A 14823-nucleotide genomic window follows, 5' to 3' on the forward strand; every position below is an offset into this window, starting at 1 on the left:
GGGAGCAGCTGAGATTGCTGCTCAGAGGCTCTTTTAGCTTTCCACTTGTTTCCATTGGGCTCCTTAGAGTCTTCTGTGAGCATGCTCAGCTCGGGTCAGTGAGGAGTTGGAAGGAGTTTATATTAGTTTTTGAGATTTCTGCTTCTGTGACTCACTTATTTTCTGAATTTGCCCTCTGAATTTTTAACCACTCTGTGGCCATGACATTAATAAGCCTGCAGCCTTTTGCTTGAGTTCTAGTAGTCTTGTGCTGTTGTAGACTGGGAGTACCCTCAGGGAAAAAGCTGTGTAACTTTGAACCTCTTCCTATGTATTTCCCTTCTTTCAGTGATCAAATTTCCAATTTCTTCATACTCTTGACACTTTCTTCTGCCTTCAAATCATTTTTTAAAGCATTTTACCCAGACTTTTTTTTTTTAGTAATTTTTATTTGAAGAAGGGTTAATGAGTTGATAAAAGCTGTTAAAATTCTTCAGACTCATTTCATTCTTTTCACACTGGCCTGAAGCACAGTTGCTGACTTAACACACACCTTGTTTTAGGCCTGTGTGTTTTTAGAATAAGATAGAGACTCACTGTTTCTTCAATTACATCATGTATTTGGATTAAGTAGGTAATTATTTAATGAAAAGCCTGGAGCTGAACAGTGTTTGCAAAAACTTGTGAAAGGGATAGCCATATTTCTTCTGCTGTTTCTTTTCCCCTTTCTTAGCACCAGCCTCTGATAGATAGCAGTGGAACCTGGGACTAGGTACTGTTGGAAGAAAATGTTGTTTTCAGTTGTATTTGACTTTTACTTCTCTTGGTATTTATGAATAAAGTACTAAAATGTATTGACCTCTCTGCTGCCCAAGGGACTCTCAAGAGTCTTCTCCAGCACCACAGTTGAAAAGCATCAATTCTTCTGCCTTAGCCTTCTTTATGGTCCAACTCTCACATTTGTATATGATTACTGAAAAAACTGGCTTTGACTATACAGGCTTTTGTTGGAAAACTGATGTCTCTGCTTTTTAATATGCTGTCTAGGTTTGTCATAGCTTTTCTTCCAAGGAGTAAGTGTCTTTTAATTTCATGGCTGCAGTCATCATCCGTAGTGACTTTGGAGCCCAAGAAAATAAAATCTGTCACTGTTTCCACTTTTCCCCCATCTGTTTACAATGGAGTGATGGGACCGGATGCCATGATTTTTGTTTTTGGAATGTTTCCCAGTTGTAGGAACTGATTATATACACTGAATCTGATGCTGGGCCTGATGTCAGCAGGGCTGGTAATTGGGAACGGAATACAGACATGGAGTGATGAAGAGTGAGGTTAAACTGGAACTACAAAGAATTTTTGGAACTTACAGAAATGAGTTGAAACCTGTGAGCCCAAACTTGAACCTTCATGACTCTCATTGCTTCCACACCTGTAACCTTGATGATGTAGGTATCCTGCAGTAGGTGTGACACACCTAACTATGCAGATGCACAAAAGCCTGCCTCAGTATTATTTGGAAAAGCAAAGATGGGGATCTGACAGAACTCGGAAAACTGTAGGCCCAGTTGCTGCCCTGTGCCAGTGAAGGTGAGACCAGAGATCCTTGACAATGTCTGAGGGCTGACATAACACCTGAACTTACTTTAGCATTTCAAACCTGGTGGCTGCTTCTCATTTGTCTTCTGTATCTTGTGGGGGTTGATTTTTCTTTTTTAAGCCAACTCTAACCCAGAACCCAGGGTGTGTATTGTCACCCTGCTTTTTTAACTTAGATGCAGAATACATCATGTGAAATGCTGGGCTGGATGATGCACAAGCTGGAATCAAGATTGCTGGGAGAAATATCAATAACCTGAGATATGCAGATGACACCACCCTTATGGCAGAAAGCGAAGAAGAACTAAAGAGCCTCTTGATGAAAGAGGAAAGTGAAAAAGATGTCTTAAAACTCAACATTCAGAAAACGAAGATCATGGCATCTGGTCCCATCACTTCATGGCAAATAGATGGGGAAACAATGGAAACAGTGACAAGACTATATCTTTGGGCTCCAAAATCACTGCAGATGGTGACTGCAACCATGAAATTAAAAGGAAGAAAAGTTATGACCAACCTAGGCAGCATGTTAAAAAACACAGACATTACTTTGCCATCAAAGGTCCATCTAGTCAAAGCTATGGTTTTTTTCAGTAGTTATGTATGTATGTGAGAGTTGGACTATAAAGAAAGCAGAGCGCCAAAGAATTGATACTTTTGAACTGTGGTGCTGGAGAAGACTCTTGAGAGTCCCTTGGACTGCAAGGAGATCCAACCAGTCCATTCTAGAGGAGATCAGTCCTGAATATTCATTGGAAGGACTGATGCTGAAGCTGAAACTCCAACACTTTGGGCATATGATGTGAGGAAATGACTCACTGGAGAAGACCCTGATGCTGGGAAAGATAGAAGGCAGGAGGAAAAGGGGAGAACACGATTAGATGGCTGGATGGCATCGCTGACTTGATGGACATGAGTTTGAATAGGCTCCGGCAATTGGTGATGGATAGGGAAGCCTGGCGTGCTGCAAGCCCTGGGGTTGCAAAGAGTCGAACACGACTGAGCGACTGAACTGAACTGAACCGAACCCAGAACCGTGAAAAATGTATTTGGAAAACTGTAGTTGCTACCCAGCAAGGTAAAAAGCCATCACACACCATCCTTTGTCACCATGGCACCAATGCACACCTCTTTTCATCATATTTATCTTACAAATAAAGACAGTTGTGAAACTGTACTTCTGGTGAACATAACGCAACTATCCTTTGTTCATCTGATGACTTACAAACCCTCTCTTTAACAGAGAATACAACATCTCTTTATCCATAGGTGGGTTAATTTCTTTTCTACCTATGTCACATTTTCTACTTCAGTTCAGTTCAATTCAGTTCAGTCGCTCAGTCGTGTCCGACTCTCCGCGACCCCATGAATCACAGCACGCCAGGCCTCCCTGTCCATCACCAACTCCCGGAGTACACTCAAACTCATGTCCACAGAGTCGGTGATGCCATCCAGCCATCTCATTCTCCGTTGTCCCCTTCTTCTCCCGCCCCCAACCCTTCCCAGCATCAGAGTCTTTTCCAGTGAGTCAACTCATCGCATGAGGTGGCCAAAGTATTGCAGCTTCAGCTTTAGCATCAGTCCCTCCAATGAACATCCAGGATTGATCTCCTCTAGAATGTACTGGTTGGATCTCCTTGCAGTATAAGGGACTCTCAAGAGTCTTCTCCAACACCACAGTTCAAAAGCATCGATTCTTCGGCCATCAGCTTTCTTCACAGTCCAACTCTCACATCCATATATGACCACGGGAAAAACCATTGCCTTGACTAGACGGACCTTGGTTGGCAAAGTAATGTCTCTGCTTTTTAATATACTATCAAGGTTGGTCATAACTTTCCTTCCAAGGAGCAAGCGTCTTTTAATTTCATGGCTGCAATCAGCATCTGCAGTGATTTTGGAGCCCCCCAAAATAAAGTCTGACACTGTTTCCACTGTTTTTCCATCTATTTCCCATGAAGTGATGGGACCAGATGCCATGATCTTTGTTTTCTGAATGTTGAGCTTCAAGGCAACTTTTTACTCTCCTCTTTCACTTTCATCAGATACAAAGATAAGCGATTAGGTACTGTCAGATGATTATCAAAAGGGAGATAAATCAGTTAATATAGATAGAAATATTTTATATCATAAAAAGAAGAAATACTCATTAGAATTTTCATTTCTACAACTAGTCATGTGGTAGTAGTTGTTGTCTATAATTACTTTCTGCTGTCACTCCTCATTCCCTCATGCTCTCTGTTCTTGGCAGTATCTCAGCTGTTGGTGGTTTCTTCCCTGACAGGATGACCTGAATCTTCATTCCTTAAGGGTCTGGGTCATTAACAGTTCTGCCTGGTTGTTTCTACTGACTTTAGTCACAGTACATGGAAATACTAAGTGGCCTCCCAGAAGAACTCCTGCATTCCAGACATACTTTCTGGGCGCCCCTCTTGTGTAGTAGGAACTTGACTTCCCCTTGATTGTGAGGTCAGTCACCCTAGTCAGTTCTGTAACCCCTTTGTTTGTTGATTGGTTGGCATGAATAACCCAAAGTGGCTGGGTGGCAGTCTTAACTTCCAGTTTAATGGAATCATTCCTGCATTCCTTGGTGGAAACTAAAATCTAACCAAGGAACAATATGGCCATAGATGCATATAAGTGGCTAAGTGATATGGTGTGTTGTATGTGCTAGTGAATTGGGAAGCAAAGTGAATTAGAGTGACAGTCAGTTAATACAAGTTAATATAGGCACATTTCATAATAATTGGGGAGTTAATCAGGATACCCTGTACTGAATATTTACTTTGAAAGAAATGTAAATATATTCAAAATGTGCATTATTTTTTTCCCTTTTACTATCCAGTATTTAATAATGGACTGGTGGTTGTTAATGGTTGAGTTTTGAATCTAGATCTGATATACTTTTTAGATTTTTTAATTTGTTTCCCTCTAAGGTGAGACTTATATTTACTATTTTGAGCTTTTATAAATTAATTTTAAAGAATATAAAACAGTGAGCATAAATGACTTCATTTATTTTCACAACTGAAAATAGTACAGTAGCATTGTGTGTTATATCTACTCTGAAACTAGAAATTATAATAATGCAGTGATTAGGAGGGTGAGCCGGAGTCAGACTACCTGGCTTTAAATTTCAGCCCCCCTCAGTTCAGTTGCTCACTCACATCTGACTCTTTGTGACCCCATGGACTGCAGCATGCCAGGCCTCCCTGTCCATCACCAACTCCCGGAGTTTACCCAAACTCACGTCCATTGAGTCAGTGATGCCATCCAACCATCTCATCCTCTGTCATCCCCATCTCCTCCTGCTTTTAATCTTTCCCAGCAATAGGGTCTTTTCCAGTGAGTCAGTTCTTCACATCAGGTGGCCAGAGTATTGGAGTTTCAGCTTCAAACATCAGTCCTTCCAGTGAACACTCGGGACTGATCTCCTTTAGGATGGACTGGTTGGATCTCCTTGCAGTCCAAGGGACTCTCAAGAGTCTTCTCCAACACCACCGTTTAAAAGCATCAATTCTTCTGAGTTGATGTCATCTAGAATAGAGAGGAAACAAGTAGACCTCACCCTGGGAGCTGGCACAACATCACTTCTGCGATGTTCTGTTGGTTCAAGTCAAGTTTTGAGGCCAAACAAGATTCAGGATATGGGGAAATCAGCTCTACCTCTTGATGGGGTGGAGCTGCATTGTCACATTGCCAGGAGTTGGATCTCGGAGGTTGGAGAGTTGGAGCCATTTTATAGTAATTTTACCATACAACATGATCATGCAGAAGTCTCTTTCTTCATCTCTTCAGATCTGTTTGCTAACCTGTAAAAATGGCTAGGAGAGTAATGATTCTTTTTGAGACTGTTTTGAAGATCAGATAAAATGATCAATGTGAAGTGTCTTTTTTTTTTTTTTTTTTTTCTTTTTTAAATGCAAAAGAAATTATTTTCCTTCAGATACAATAGAGAAACTCCAAGCAAAAAAGGAAATGAGAAGTGTGTGTTGGAGTAAGTCCCGTTGTGAGCACCAGGTAAACACTCCATATTCAGTCCCTTAAGAACAATGGATTTTTGGCTCCTCAGCCTGAGATATCCTTACAGGGCACTGGGGCCAGGTCACAGAAGGCGTTTGAAACACTCAACACAAAGAAATCTTATAAACAGGACAGTCTCCCCTTTCCCCCCAAACTCATGCCCCTATGGAGGGAGCAAATACTGAATCATATTAGAAAATGTAAATAAGATGGGAAAACTGAGGTTAAACAGCTACTGAACTTGTGGATATGACAGAGAAGGCCCCCTCTCTCTGGCCAGGTTGGTGAAATGCTCTGGGTGGGAGGTGAAAAGATCCATGGGTGGGTGAGAGGGCAACTTTGCTGAGTGAGTTGAAATGTTAAAATAGGGTGCAGTGCCCATGGGCTAAGACCCAGGTCCAGTACAAGCCTGAGACGGTGGGGACAGGGGTCAGGCACTCACAGCTCACGACGACCTCTGGTCTGATGGGCCCGGGCAGGACTTGCCACTGCCCCTCTGTGCAGAGGAAGCTGTGCTAACCCGGGGCCGGGTGGCATCTGCCCTTGCCTTCCCCAGGCTGAGCCGGCAGCAGTGTGGGCCCTCAATCCTCACGCAGGTACGCCTCCTGCTCCTCTGGCTCGGCCCTCTCGTTCCCATCCTCCTGGGTTTTCTGTCGGAGTTCTTCTGTCTGTGCCTCTGCCAACTTGGTTTCCGCCTTCTGGGAAAGCTGGCGAACCTCCTGCACCTGCGATTTCACCAGCTGAATGTGACTCCTGGCCGTTATAGAGGCCTGGTCTGCGCCAGTTTGGTAGGCAGCTTCTGCTGCCATCTCTGAAAGACTAATTGCAGTCATCCAGGTGGTTTCCAGCTTCAGGTACTCTTGCTGTTTTGAAGTCATCTCAACTCTGGCTCCTATGATCACCTGCCACACTTCATCTTCCTCCTGTGAATTCATTTTCCCAAGTAAACTTGTGTATTGTCGGTACAGAGAAATTAAGGTATAAACAGCCTTAGTATATTCAGTGATTGCTTCAATCAATGCATATGTGGTCTGAGAGAGAAAGGTAGAGGTGCTATCTGTTACCAAAGACACAGCCCTCCTTATTAATGTATCGTTACTAAGAGAATGAGGCTCCGGTTTCTGGGCAATAGGGACTGCACACAGAGTGACCCCAAATCCCACAGCCACCGTTTTGTGCCATGGTCTTATCAATTCCGAGAAACAGCGCTTCTTAAAGTTAGCCACGACTGGAACACACTGTCTGTACCTGAAAAGCGAGGATACGCTCCGAGAAAGCCAACTCCGTAGAGCCGCCATTCCGCGGCGGCAGGACGCCAGGCGCACACGCCGGAAGTGATGGCACTTCGCCGTGAAGTGTCTTTGGTTGTGTCTTCATATCTGCCGATATGTGCTCAGTATATGTTTGTTATTATTTCTTGGTAGTAAGTGAAAGTCGCTCAATCGTGTCCAACTTTGCAACCCCCATGGACTGTATCCTGGCAGGCCTCTCTGTCCGTGGAGTTCTCCAGGCAAGAATACTGGAGTGGGTAGCTCTTCCCTTCTGCGGGGGATCTTCCCAACCCAGGGATTGAACCCAGGTCTCCCACATTGCAGTTAGATTCTTTACCATCTGAACCACCAGTAATTAGGTGTGTTGTATTTATGACTTAAAATAGTTATAATGATCCTGTGATGCTAACATTATTTCCTTCTTATAGCTGAGGAAACAGACTGAATTGCTTAAGTTACCAATATGCCAAGGTTTGTGGTAGAACCAACATTTGAACCAACATGTTTTTTTGTTTTCGCCCTGAAAGTCTAATACTTGACTTTGAGAGCCAGTACAGTGGTAAAATATGTGGCCTCTGGAGCTTTGTTAGTCCTTGTCCCATACCTTACCAGCCTTTCAGCCTTGGGCGGATTACTTAACCTCTTTATGCCTCACTTTCTAGGAAAGGAGATTGCATACCTTTGCCACATGGTTGCTGGTGAGGATTAAATGAATTAATAGATGTTACCGTCTATGGGGTCACACAGAGTCGGACACGACTGAAGTGACTTAGCAGCAGCAGTAGCAGTAGCAGCAGCAAGTGTTTAGAGGGCTTCCCTGGTGGCTCAGAGGTTAAAGCGTCTGCCTCCAATGCGGGAGACCCGGGTTCGATCCCTGGGTCGGGAAGATCCCCTGGAGAAGGAAACGGTCACCCACTCCAGTATTCTTGCCTGGAGAATCCCATGGACGGAGAAGCCTGGTAGGCTACAGTCCGCGGGGTCTCAACGAGTCGGACACGACTGAGCAATGGAACGGAACGGAAGTGTTTAGAACTAGCACAGGCTAGGTAGGTATGAAGTATGTTGTTATTCTTTTTCCTCTTTATTATTACACGCTGCTGTGTTTAGGCTGAAACTGTAAAAACCTGTCAGTTGAAAAGATTAAATGAGACTGAAATTATCACCCTTTTCTTTTTAGAGCCATCTAATTTTTTCATGAAGTAGTGTTGACCTTTATGGTTTTAATACGCTAATTATGGATTTTACTGATGTGAATTGGTTATATAGGGATGGTTCAATTTGAGGAAAAAGTTCGACAATATTTTGTCTTTTTTTTCCCCCCTTTTCCATTCTGAGCTTTTCTTGCACAATGTCATTCATTTCTGTGGTTTCTGTTCAATGTTGGTTACCCTCAAATCAACATCTGAAGTTTGACCTCACTCCTAATTTTCATTCCTTGATTAGTTTTTCTTCTCTCTCCAGTTCGTTATTTCTCACATTGTCTCCTCTCCTGTATGCTTATTGCTTCTGGTTTAGTGCAGAGCCTCCTATTTTTTTGTTTGTTTGTTTCTTTTCTTTTTTTAACATCTGACCGTATTGTTACTCTGAGAACATCTTAGTTTTGTTTTTCTTTTCACTTGAAATATATATATTTTAGAATGCGGCAGTAACAGTATGATAATAAACTGTCACAAACTTGTACCAAGAAGCACACAATCTTTAAAGTGTGTTGATTTTCACAAATAATTTAAGCATTATTATTTTGCAATAGAGTCAAAGAAGACATTTATCTTCAGCTTTGGGGCATTTAGTAACACTGAAATGATTGTCTAGTCAGGCAGAGGCAAGAAATTCAAATGCAGTTTCTTTCTCTTCTGCCGGTTCCTTTGCAGTAAGATCCATCTTCTCACGTGAGAAATCATTAATAGGGAGACCTTCAACAGCCTTCTAGGTCTTATCCTTGATTATAACAGGGAATGAGTAAAGCAGATCATCAGGAATACCATAGGAGTGGCCATCAGAGATAATGCCCATGGACACAAACTCTCCCTCTGGGGTTCCAAACCAGATGTATCTGATGTGGTCACAGATGTCTTTTGCAGCTGACGTTTCTGTGCCTTGATGACAGCAGCATCGAGCTACTGCACGGTCCTGATGAATTCTCTCTTGAGCCAGCTGTCATCTTTCAGAGCTTCATAAACACCAACTTCCTTTCCTTGCAGTTTCACCTTGGCGTGGTTGACATCTGGGTACTGAGTTGAGGAGTGGTTTCCCCATATGATGACATTCTTTACATCATTAGAAGTCACTCCAAGTTAAGAGCAGGCTGAGCTTTAGCTCGGTTGTGATCCAAACAAGTCAAGCAACTGAAGTTCTCCTTGGGGATGGATGGCGCTGACTTAGAGGTAGTCAGGCAGTTGGTATTGGCTGGGTTTCCCACCACCATAGCCTTAACTGACTTCTTGGCATATTTGTCCCAGGCTGCACCCTGGCATTTGAAGATTTTCACATTTGCTTTGAGTAAATCTTTCCACTCCATGCCATCCTTTCTTGGCATAGAGCCCACAAGAATGGCCACATCCAGGTCTTTGAAGGCAGTCTCTTTATCTGTTGTGATGACATCTTTCAGGAGGGGCAGGGCACAGTCTTGCAGCTCCCTCAGGACACCCATTATGGGAGTGATACCCAACAGCTGAGAATGATAGGCTGGTCTTTACCGAAGACAGATCCATTTCCAATACTGTGCAGCAGTGAATATGCAATTTGACCAGCTCCTCCAGTCACAAGGACTCGGATTGGTTCAGACATGATCGGGAAAGGCGCAGAGACTTCCTGCACCTGCCCAGTGAGCCTCAGGCAGTCGGGTCACCTCTGTCCCGGAACCAGCTCACATCTTAGTTTTGACTGGACTCAGAGGTAGAAGCTCTTGGAGAGGACAGCCTCCCTCTCCTGGTAGTATCTTTCTGGCATTTTTCTTTGGCCTCCTCCGTTTTCTTGGCCGTAAGTTTAGCATATTCTGCAGCCTGCCTTTATTTTTCTCGGTGTGCCGTTCCCTCAGGGTAATACACTGATATCTGTGTTGCAGACATGTGGAATACAGACACTGACCTTGTGTGCCTTGGCCCTAGGTTTTGAACCCTGTTTGTTTGGGGGCTTTCTCACAACGTGCTTGCTAGCATTCTGGTTTTCAGAGAGACTGAAAAGTTTGGTAATTCTAGCAGTTTGGGAGTTCTGTTTTGGTTCCCAGTTGTTAAGCCACAGTAGTATCAGTGCCTGCAGGAATATTCCTTTTCTCCCTTTAAAAAAAAAATGACAAATTGAAAACACTTAGATGGGTGTCCATAGTGTAACCGTGAACATGCTTGCACTTTCTTTCCGGTCTTCTTGGTCTTTGCAGGACTGTCCATTAGTAGTAGATGGACATGACCATAGGTGAAAAAACGTGGAAACCTGTTTGTCATTCCCACCACTGACTTGCCATATAACTAACCCTTGCATTCTTCGCCCAGAGCGTTAACAGCAACTTCTGTGGCTACACGTGTCTCATAAAGTACAAAGTTCACTCTCATCGTCTTCAATGAGTTTCTGGCATCTAATGTCTGGGAAAGAGATCTTCAGTTTCATCCTGAAGCTGCTCACCACCTCCGAGGTGCCACAAAAAATAGCTCATTATTTTTTTTTTTAAATTAATATAGTAGCCTCGTAATCAATCTCTTAACTCCGTTCCTACCTTTTTTCCAGTCTCTCCTCCAGGGACTGTCAAAATACTTTATGTAAAAGACATTTGATCATTTTATTCCCTTGGTTAAAATGTTAATTTCACCTTGCTTACAAGAAAAAATAAAATTGAGGGACTTTCCTGGTGGTCCAGTTAAGAATCTCCCGGTACATGGGACATGGGTTCAGTCCCTGGTCACAGATCCTACATGCCACGGGGCAACTAAGCCCTTGTGCCACAATTAGAGAAGTCCTTGCAACAACAAAGACCCAGCAAGGCCAAAAATAAGTAAATGCAAGTTAAAAACAATGAAGTTGAGCATTCAGGGCTCTTGGTGAATCTGTTTCCCTCTGCAGCAGAATGATTAGTTACTTCACAACAGAATTTCTGAGTTCTGGCTGTGTGAAATTATCCAGGACTGTCATATTCTCCTGCATGTCTGTGCATCTGCACATGCTTTTAATTTCATCTGAAATCATTTCCTAGGTTTGTTCTGTGGGCAACTTTGTGCATCTTTTTCAAAATTTAGCTCAAGTGAAATTTTTCAGAGAAGGTTTCCTTATCCCGGGTGTACGCTTTCAGACTTCTCATCCTTTGCTTGGATTGTTATATGATTTATTGTTGCTTTCATCCCGTCGGTGTTGTGAACATCTTTGTTTAGGTATAGTTCATACCGTACAGTTCACTGATTTAACGTGTACAGCTCAGTGGTTTAGTATATTTACAGAGTTGTGCATTTGCTACTACCGTCAATTTTGAACATTTCATTATCCCTCAAAGAAACCAACAGCTCTTAGCCAGTACCCCCTAACATCTCATTCCCCTTTGCCCTCCCCACTGCAACCATTAATCTGCTTTCTTTCTCTGTAGATCTCCCTGTTCAGTGCATTTCATGTTAGTGGAATCATTTAATATTTGATTCTTTGTAAGCTTGATGTTGTCAAAGTTCAACAATTTTGAAGTGTATATCATACTTCATTTCTTGTTATTTTCAAATACTCCATTATATGGGTAGACTGTATTTTATCCATTGACTAACTGGTGGGCATCTGGGTTGTTTCCATTTTATCTATTATTGAGTAATACTCTAATGAGATTCATGTATAAGTTTATATACCGACATATGTTTTTATTTCTCTCGAATATATACCTAGGAATGGAATTGCTGGATCAGATATTAACTCCATTTAACTGTTAGAGGAAATCTCAAAACTGTTACACCATTTAACATTCTTGCTATCAGTGTATGAAGATTTTAATTCTTTACATCTTTGCCCACACTTTTTTTTAAAAATTGTTTATTTTTGATTGAAGGGTAATTGTTTATAGCCATTCTAGTGGGTGTGAGCAGGTATCTCATTGTGGTTTTGATTTGCACTTCCTCTTAATGATGTGGAGCAACTTTTCATATATGTGTTAACCATTTGAATATCTTCTTTGGAAAGCTATTCAGATCCTGTGTCCCTTTTACAGTTGAGTATTAGTAGTTTTTTTAATGTATTCTAGATACAAGCCCCATAGCAGGTATATATGATTTATATATATTCTGTTGGTAGTCATTTCAGTTTTTTGATGTTACCCTTTGAAACACAAAAGTTGTGTTTTTTTTTGGTTATGAATCTCCACTTATCCTTGTTGTATTCAGAGTTGAGCCCAGTCTCTCTCTTCTCTTGATATTGTCTTGTCATATAACGGGATCCAGAAATAAGCTCTTATGGTATAAAAATTATTTGGAGAAGAAAACATTTGAGTTCCTGACATCTCTTTATCTGCCTACAAGCGGAGCTTCCTTGAAGAACTCAGTGGTCATAAATCCGCTTCCTGGAGCAGAATTCCAGAAAAACATCTGCTTTATTGACTATGGTAAAGCCTTTGAATGTGTGGGTCACAACAAATTGTGGAAAATTCTTAAAGGGATGGAATACCAGACCACCTTACCTGTCTCTTGAGAAATCTGTACGCAGGTCAAGAAGCAACAGTTAGAACTGGACATGAAACAGTGGCCTGGTTCCAAATTGAGAAAGGAGTACGTCAAGGCTGTATATTGTCACCTTGCTTATTTAACTTAATGTACTGAGTACATCATGTGAAATACTGGACTGAATGAAGCACAAGCTGGAATCAAGATTTCCGGGAGAAATATCAATAACCTCAGGTATGCACATGACACCACCCTTTCGGTCGAAAGCGAAGAAGAACTAAAGAGCCTCTTGATGAAAGTGAAAGAGAAGAGTGAAGAAGCTGGCTTAAAACTCAGCTATCAGAAAATGAAGATCATGGTATCCGGTTCCATCACTTAATGCCAAATAGATGGGGAAACAGTGGAAATAGTGACAGACTTTAGTTTTTGGCTCCAAAATCACTGCAGATGGTGACTGTAGCCATGAAATTAAAAGATACTTGTTTCTTGGAAGAAAGGCTGTGACAAACCTAGACAGCATATTAAAAAGTAGAGACATTACTGACAAAGGTCCATCTAGTCAAAGCTATAGTTTTTCCAGTAGCTGTATATAGATGTGAGAGTTGGACCATAAAGAAGGCTGAGCACTTAAGAATTGATGCTTTTGAACCTCTGGTGTTGGAGAAGACTCTTCAGCGTCCCTTGAACTGCAAGAAGATCAAACCAGTCCATCCTAAAGGAAATCAGTTCTGAATATTCATTGGAAGGACTGATGGTGAAGCACCAGTCCTTTGGCCACCTGATGTGAAGAACTGACTTATTGGAAAAGACCCTGATGCTGGAAATGATTGAAGGTGGGAGGAGAAGGGGACAACAGAGGATGAGATGGTTGGGTGGTATCACCAACTCGATGAATATGAGTTTGAGCAAGCTCTGGGAGTTGGTGATGGACAGGGAGGCCTGGCTTGCTGCGGTCCATGGGGTTGCAAAGAGTTGGACGCAACTGAGAGACTGAACTCATGCGACGAGTTAACTCACTGGAAAAGAGTCTGATGCTGGGAGGGATTGGGGGGTGGGAGGAGACGGGGACGACAGAGAATGAGATGGCTGGATGGCATCACCGACTCGATGGACATGAGTTTGAGTGAACTCTGGGAGTTGGTGATGGACAGGGAGGCCTGGTGTGCTGTGATTCATGGGGTCGCAAAGAGTCGGACACGACTGAGTGACTGAACTGAACTGAGAGAGCAGTCAACCTTCTCACTGGCGATGAGGTCTCCACACCTACTATCCCAAAACTGAATCTCCCTTCTGCTCTTGTCAGGGCCCATTTATCTTTTCAAAAAGTCATTTATTTTCCTATTCGTGCCCTTCCCCTATTAAGATGTTACATAAGCCCCACCCAGATTTTAAACATCTCCTTGAGTCACATTCTTCTGTGAACTCCTGCACATACACGAGTATTATCTGTCCTTTTTCTTCCTAATCTTTTGTATGGGAGAAAAAATTCTGTTTCTCTCTCCATCCTAAATTCATTGGCTGGGGCCCTACAAACTAGACTAATGAAAGAACAATGCATTTTTAGAGAAGTGACGAGGAGAAGGAAAAGGACTTTGAGTTTCTAAGGGTGGCAAATTGTTTGAAGTTAATTTAATTACTAAATTAAAATATTGTAAAAATTGAGATATAGTTGACATATAACATTAGTTTTAGGTGTACAACATAGTTATTTGATGTTTGTATATATTGTGAAATGATCACACTAATTAACATCCATCACCACACAGTTATACTTTTTTTTCTTCCAAGATTTACTCTTTTGGCAAATGTCAAGTACAGTGCAGTATTTAATCACCATGCTGCACTTAGATCCCCATAACTTATTTTATAACTAGAAGTTTGTACTTTTTGACCACATTCACCCATTTTGCCAACCTCACCCTCTAGCTCCGGCAAACCACCAATCTAAGTTGTTCCCTATATCTATGAATTCTGTTTTGTTTTGTTTAGATTTCACATATAAGTGGGATCATACAGTATTTGTCTTTCTCTCTCTGAATTATTTCACTTAGCATAATATCCTCAAGCTCCATCTGTGTAGTTGAAATGACAAGATTTCCTTCTTTAATTTGATGGCTAAATAATACTCCATTGGAATTAAACTTGAAATTGAATTCCAGCTTTGTCAAGTTACAAGTTTTATGACCTTGGGGTCGCGGAGAGTCGGACACGACTGAGCGACTGAACTGAACTGAACTGAACTGGGCTTATGGACGTGTTGCTTCTATTAATCCTTTCTAAGCATAAACCTCATATATCTCATGGTTGCTGGAAAGATGCGTAACGTTAAGTACTTA

The 14823-nt window shown here is 42.0% G+C and overlaps 2 protein-coding genes and 1 pseudogene across 8 annotated transcripts in view; 1 reads left to right on the top strand and 2 right to left on the bottom strand.

Annotated features, from left to right (window-relative positions):
- The window catches only part of PDS5B (PDS5 cohesin associated factor B), a 181966-nt gene that overhangs the window by 23079 nt on the left and 144064 nt on the right, over positions 1-14823 (top strand). The window lies entirely within an intron of this gene.
- LOC129540318 (diablo IAP-binding mitochondrial protein) lies at positions 5490-6941 on the bottom strand. The gene has a single exon (XM_088842721.1). The coding sequence runs from the start codon at positions 6894-6896 to the stop codon at positions 6180-6182; it is 717 nt and encodes a 238-aa protein (XP_088698847.1). The 5' UTR covers positions 6897-6941; the 3' UTR covers positions 5490-6179.
- Positions 8682-9656, bottom strand: LOC129556341 (malate dehydrogenase, cytoplasmic pseudogene; annotated as a pseudogene).

This window comes from Moschus berezovskii, chromosome 13 (genome assembly GCF_049115385.1).
Source record: "Moschus berezovskii isolate FMDL1 chromosome 13, NW_MosBer_1.0, whole genome shotgun sequence".
NCBI classification, from domain to species: Eukaryota; Metazoa; Chordata; class Mammalia; order Artiodactyla; family Moschidae; genus Moschus; species Moschus berezovskii.

Bases quoted from the DNA above. Each gene is read 5' to 3' on its own strand.
- LOC129540318 (XM_088842721.1), bottom strand. From the start codon at position 6,896: ATGGCGGCTCTACGGAGTTGGCTTTCTCGGAGCGTATCCTCGCTTTTC.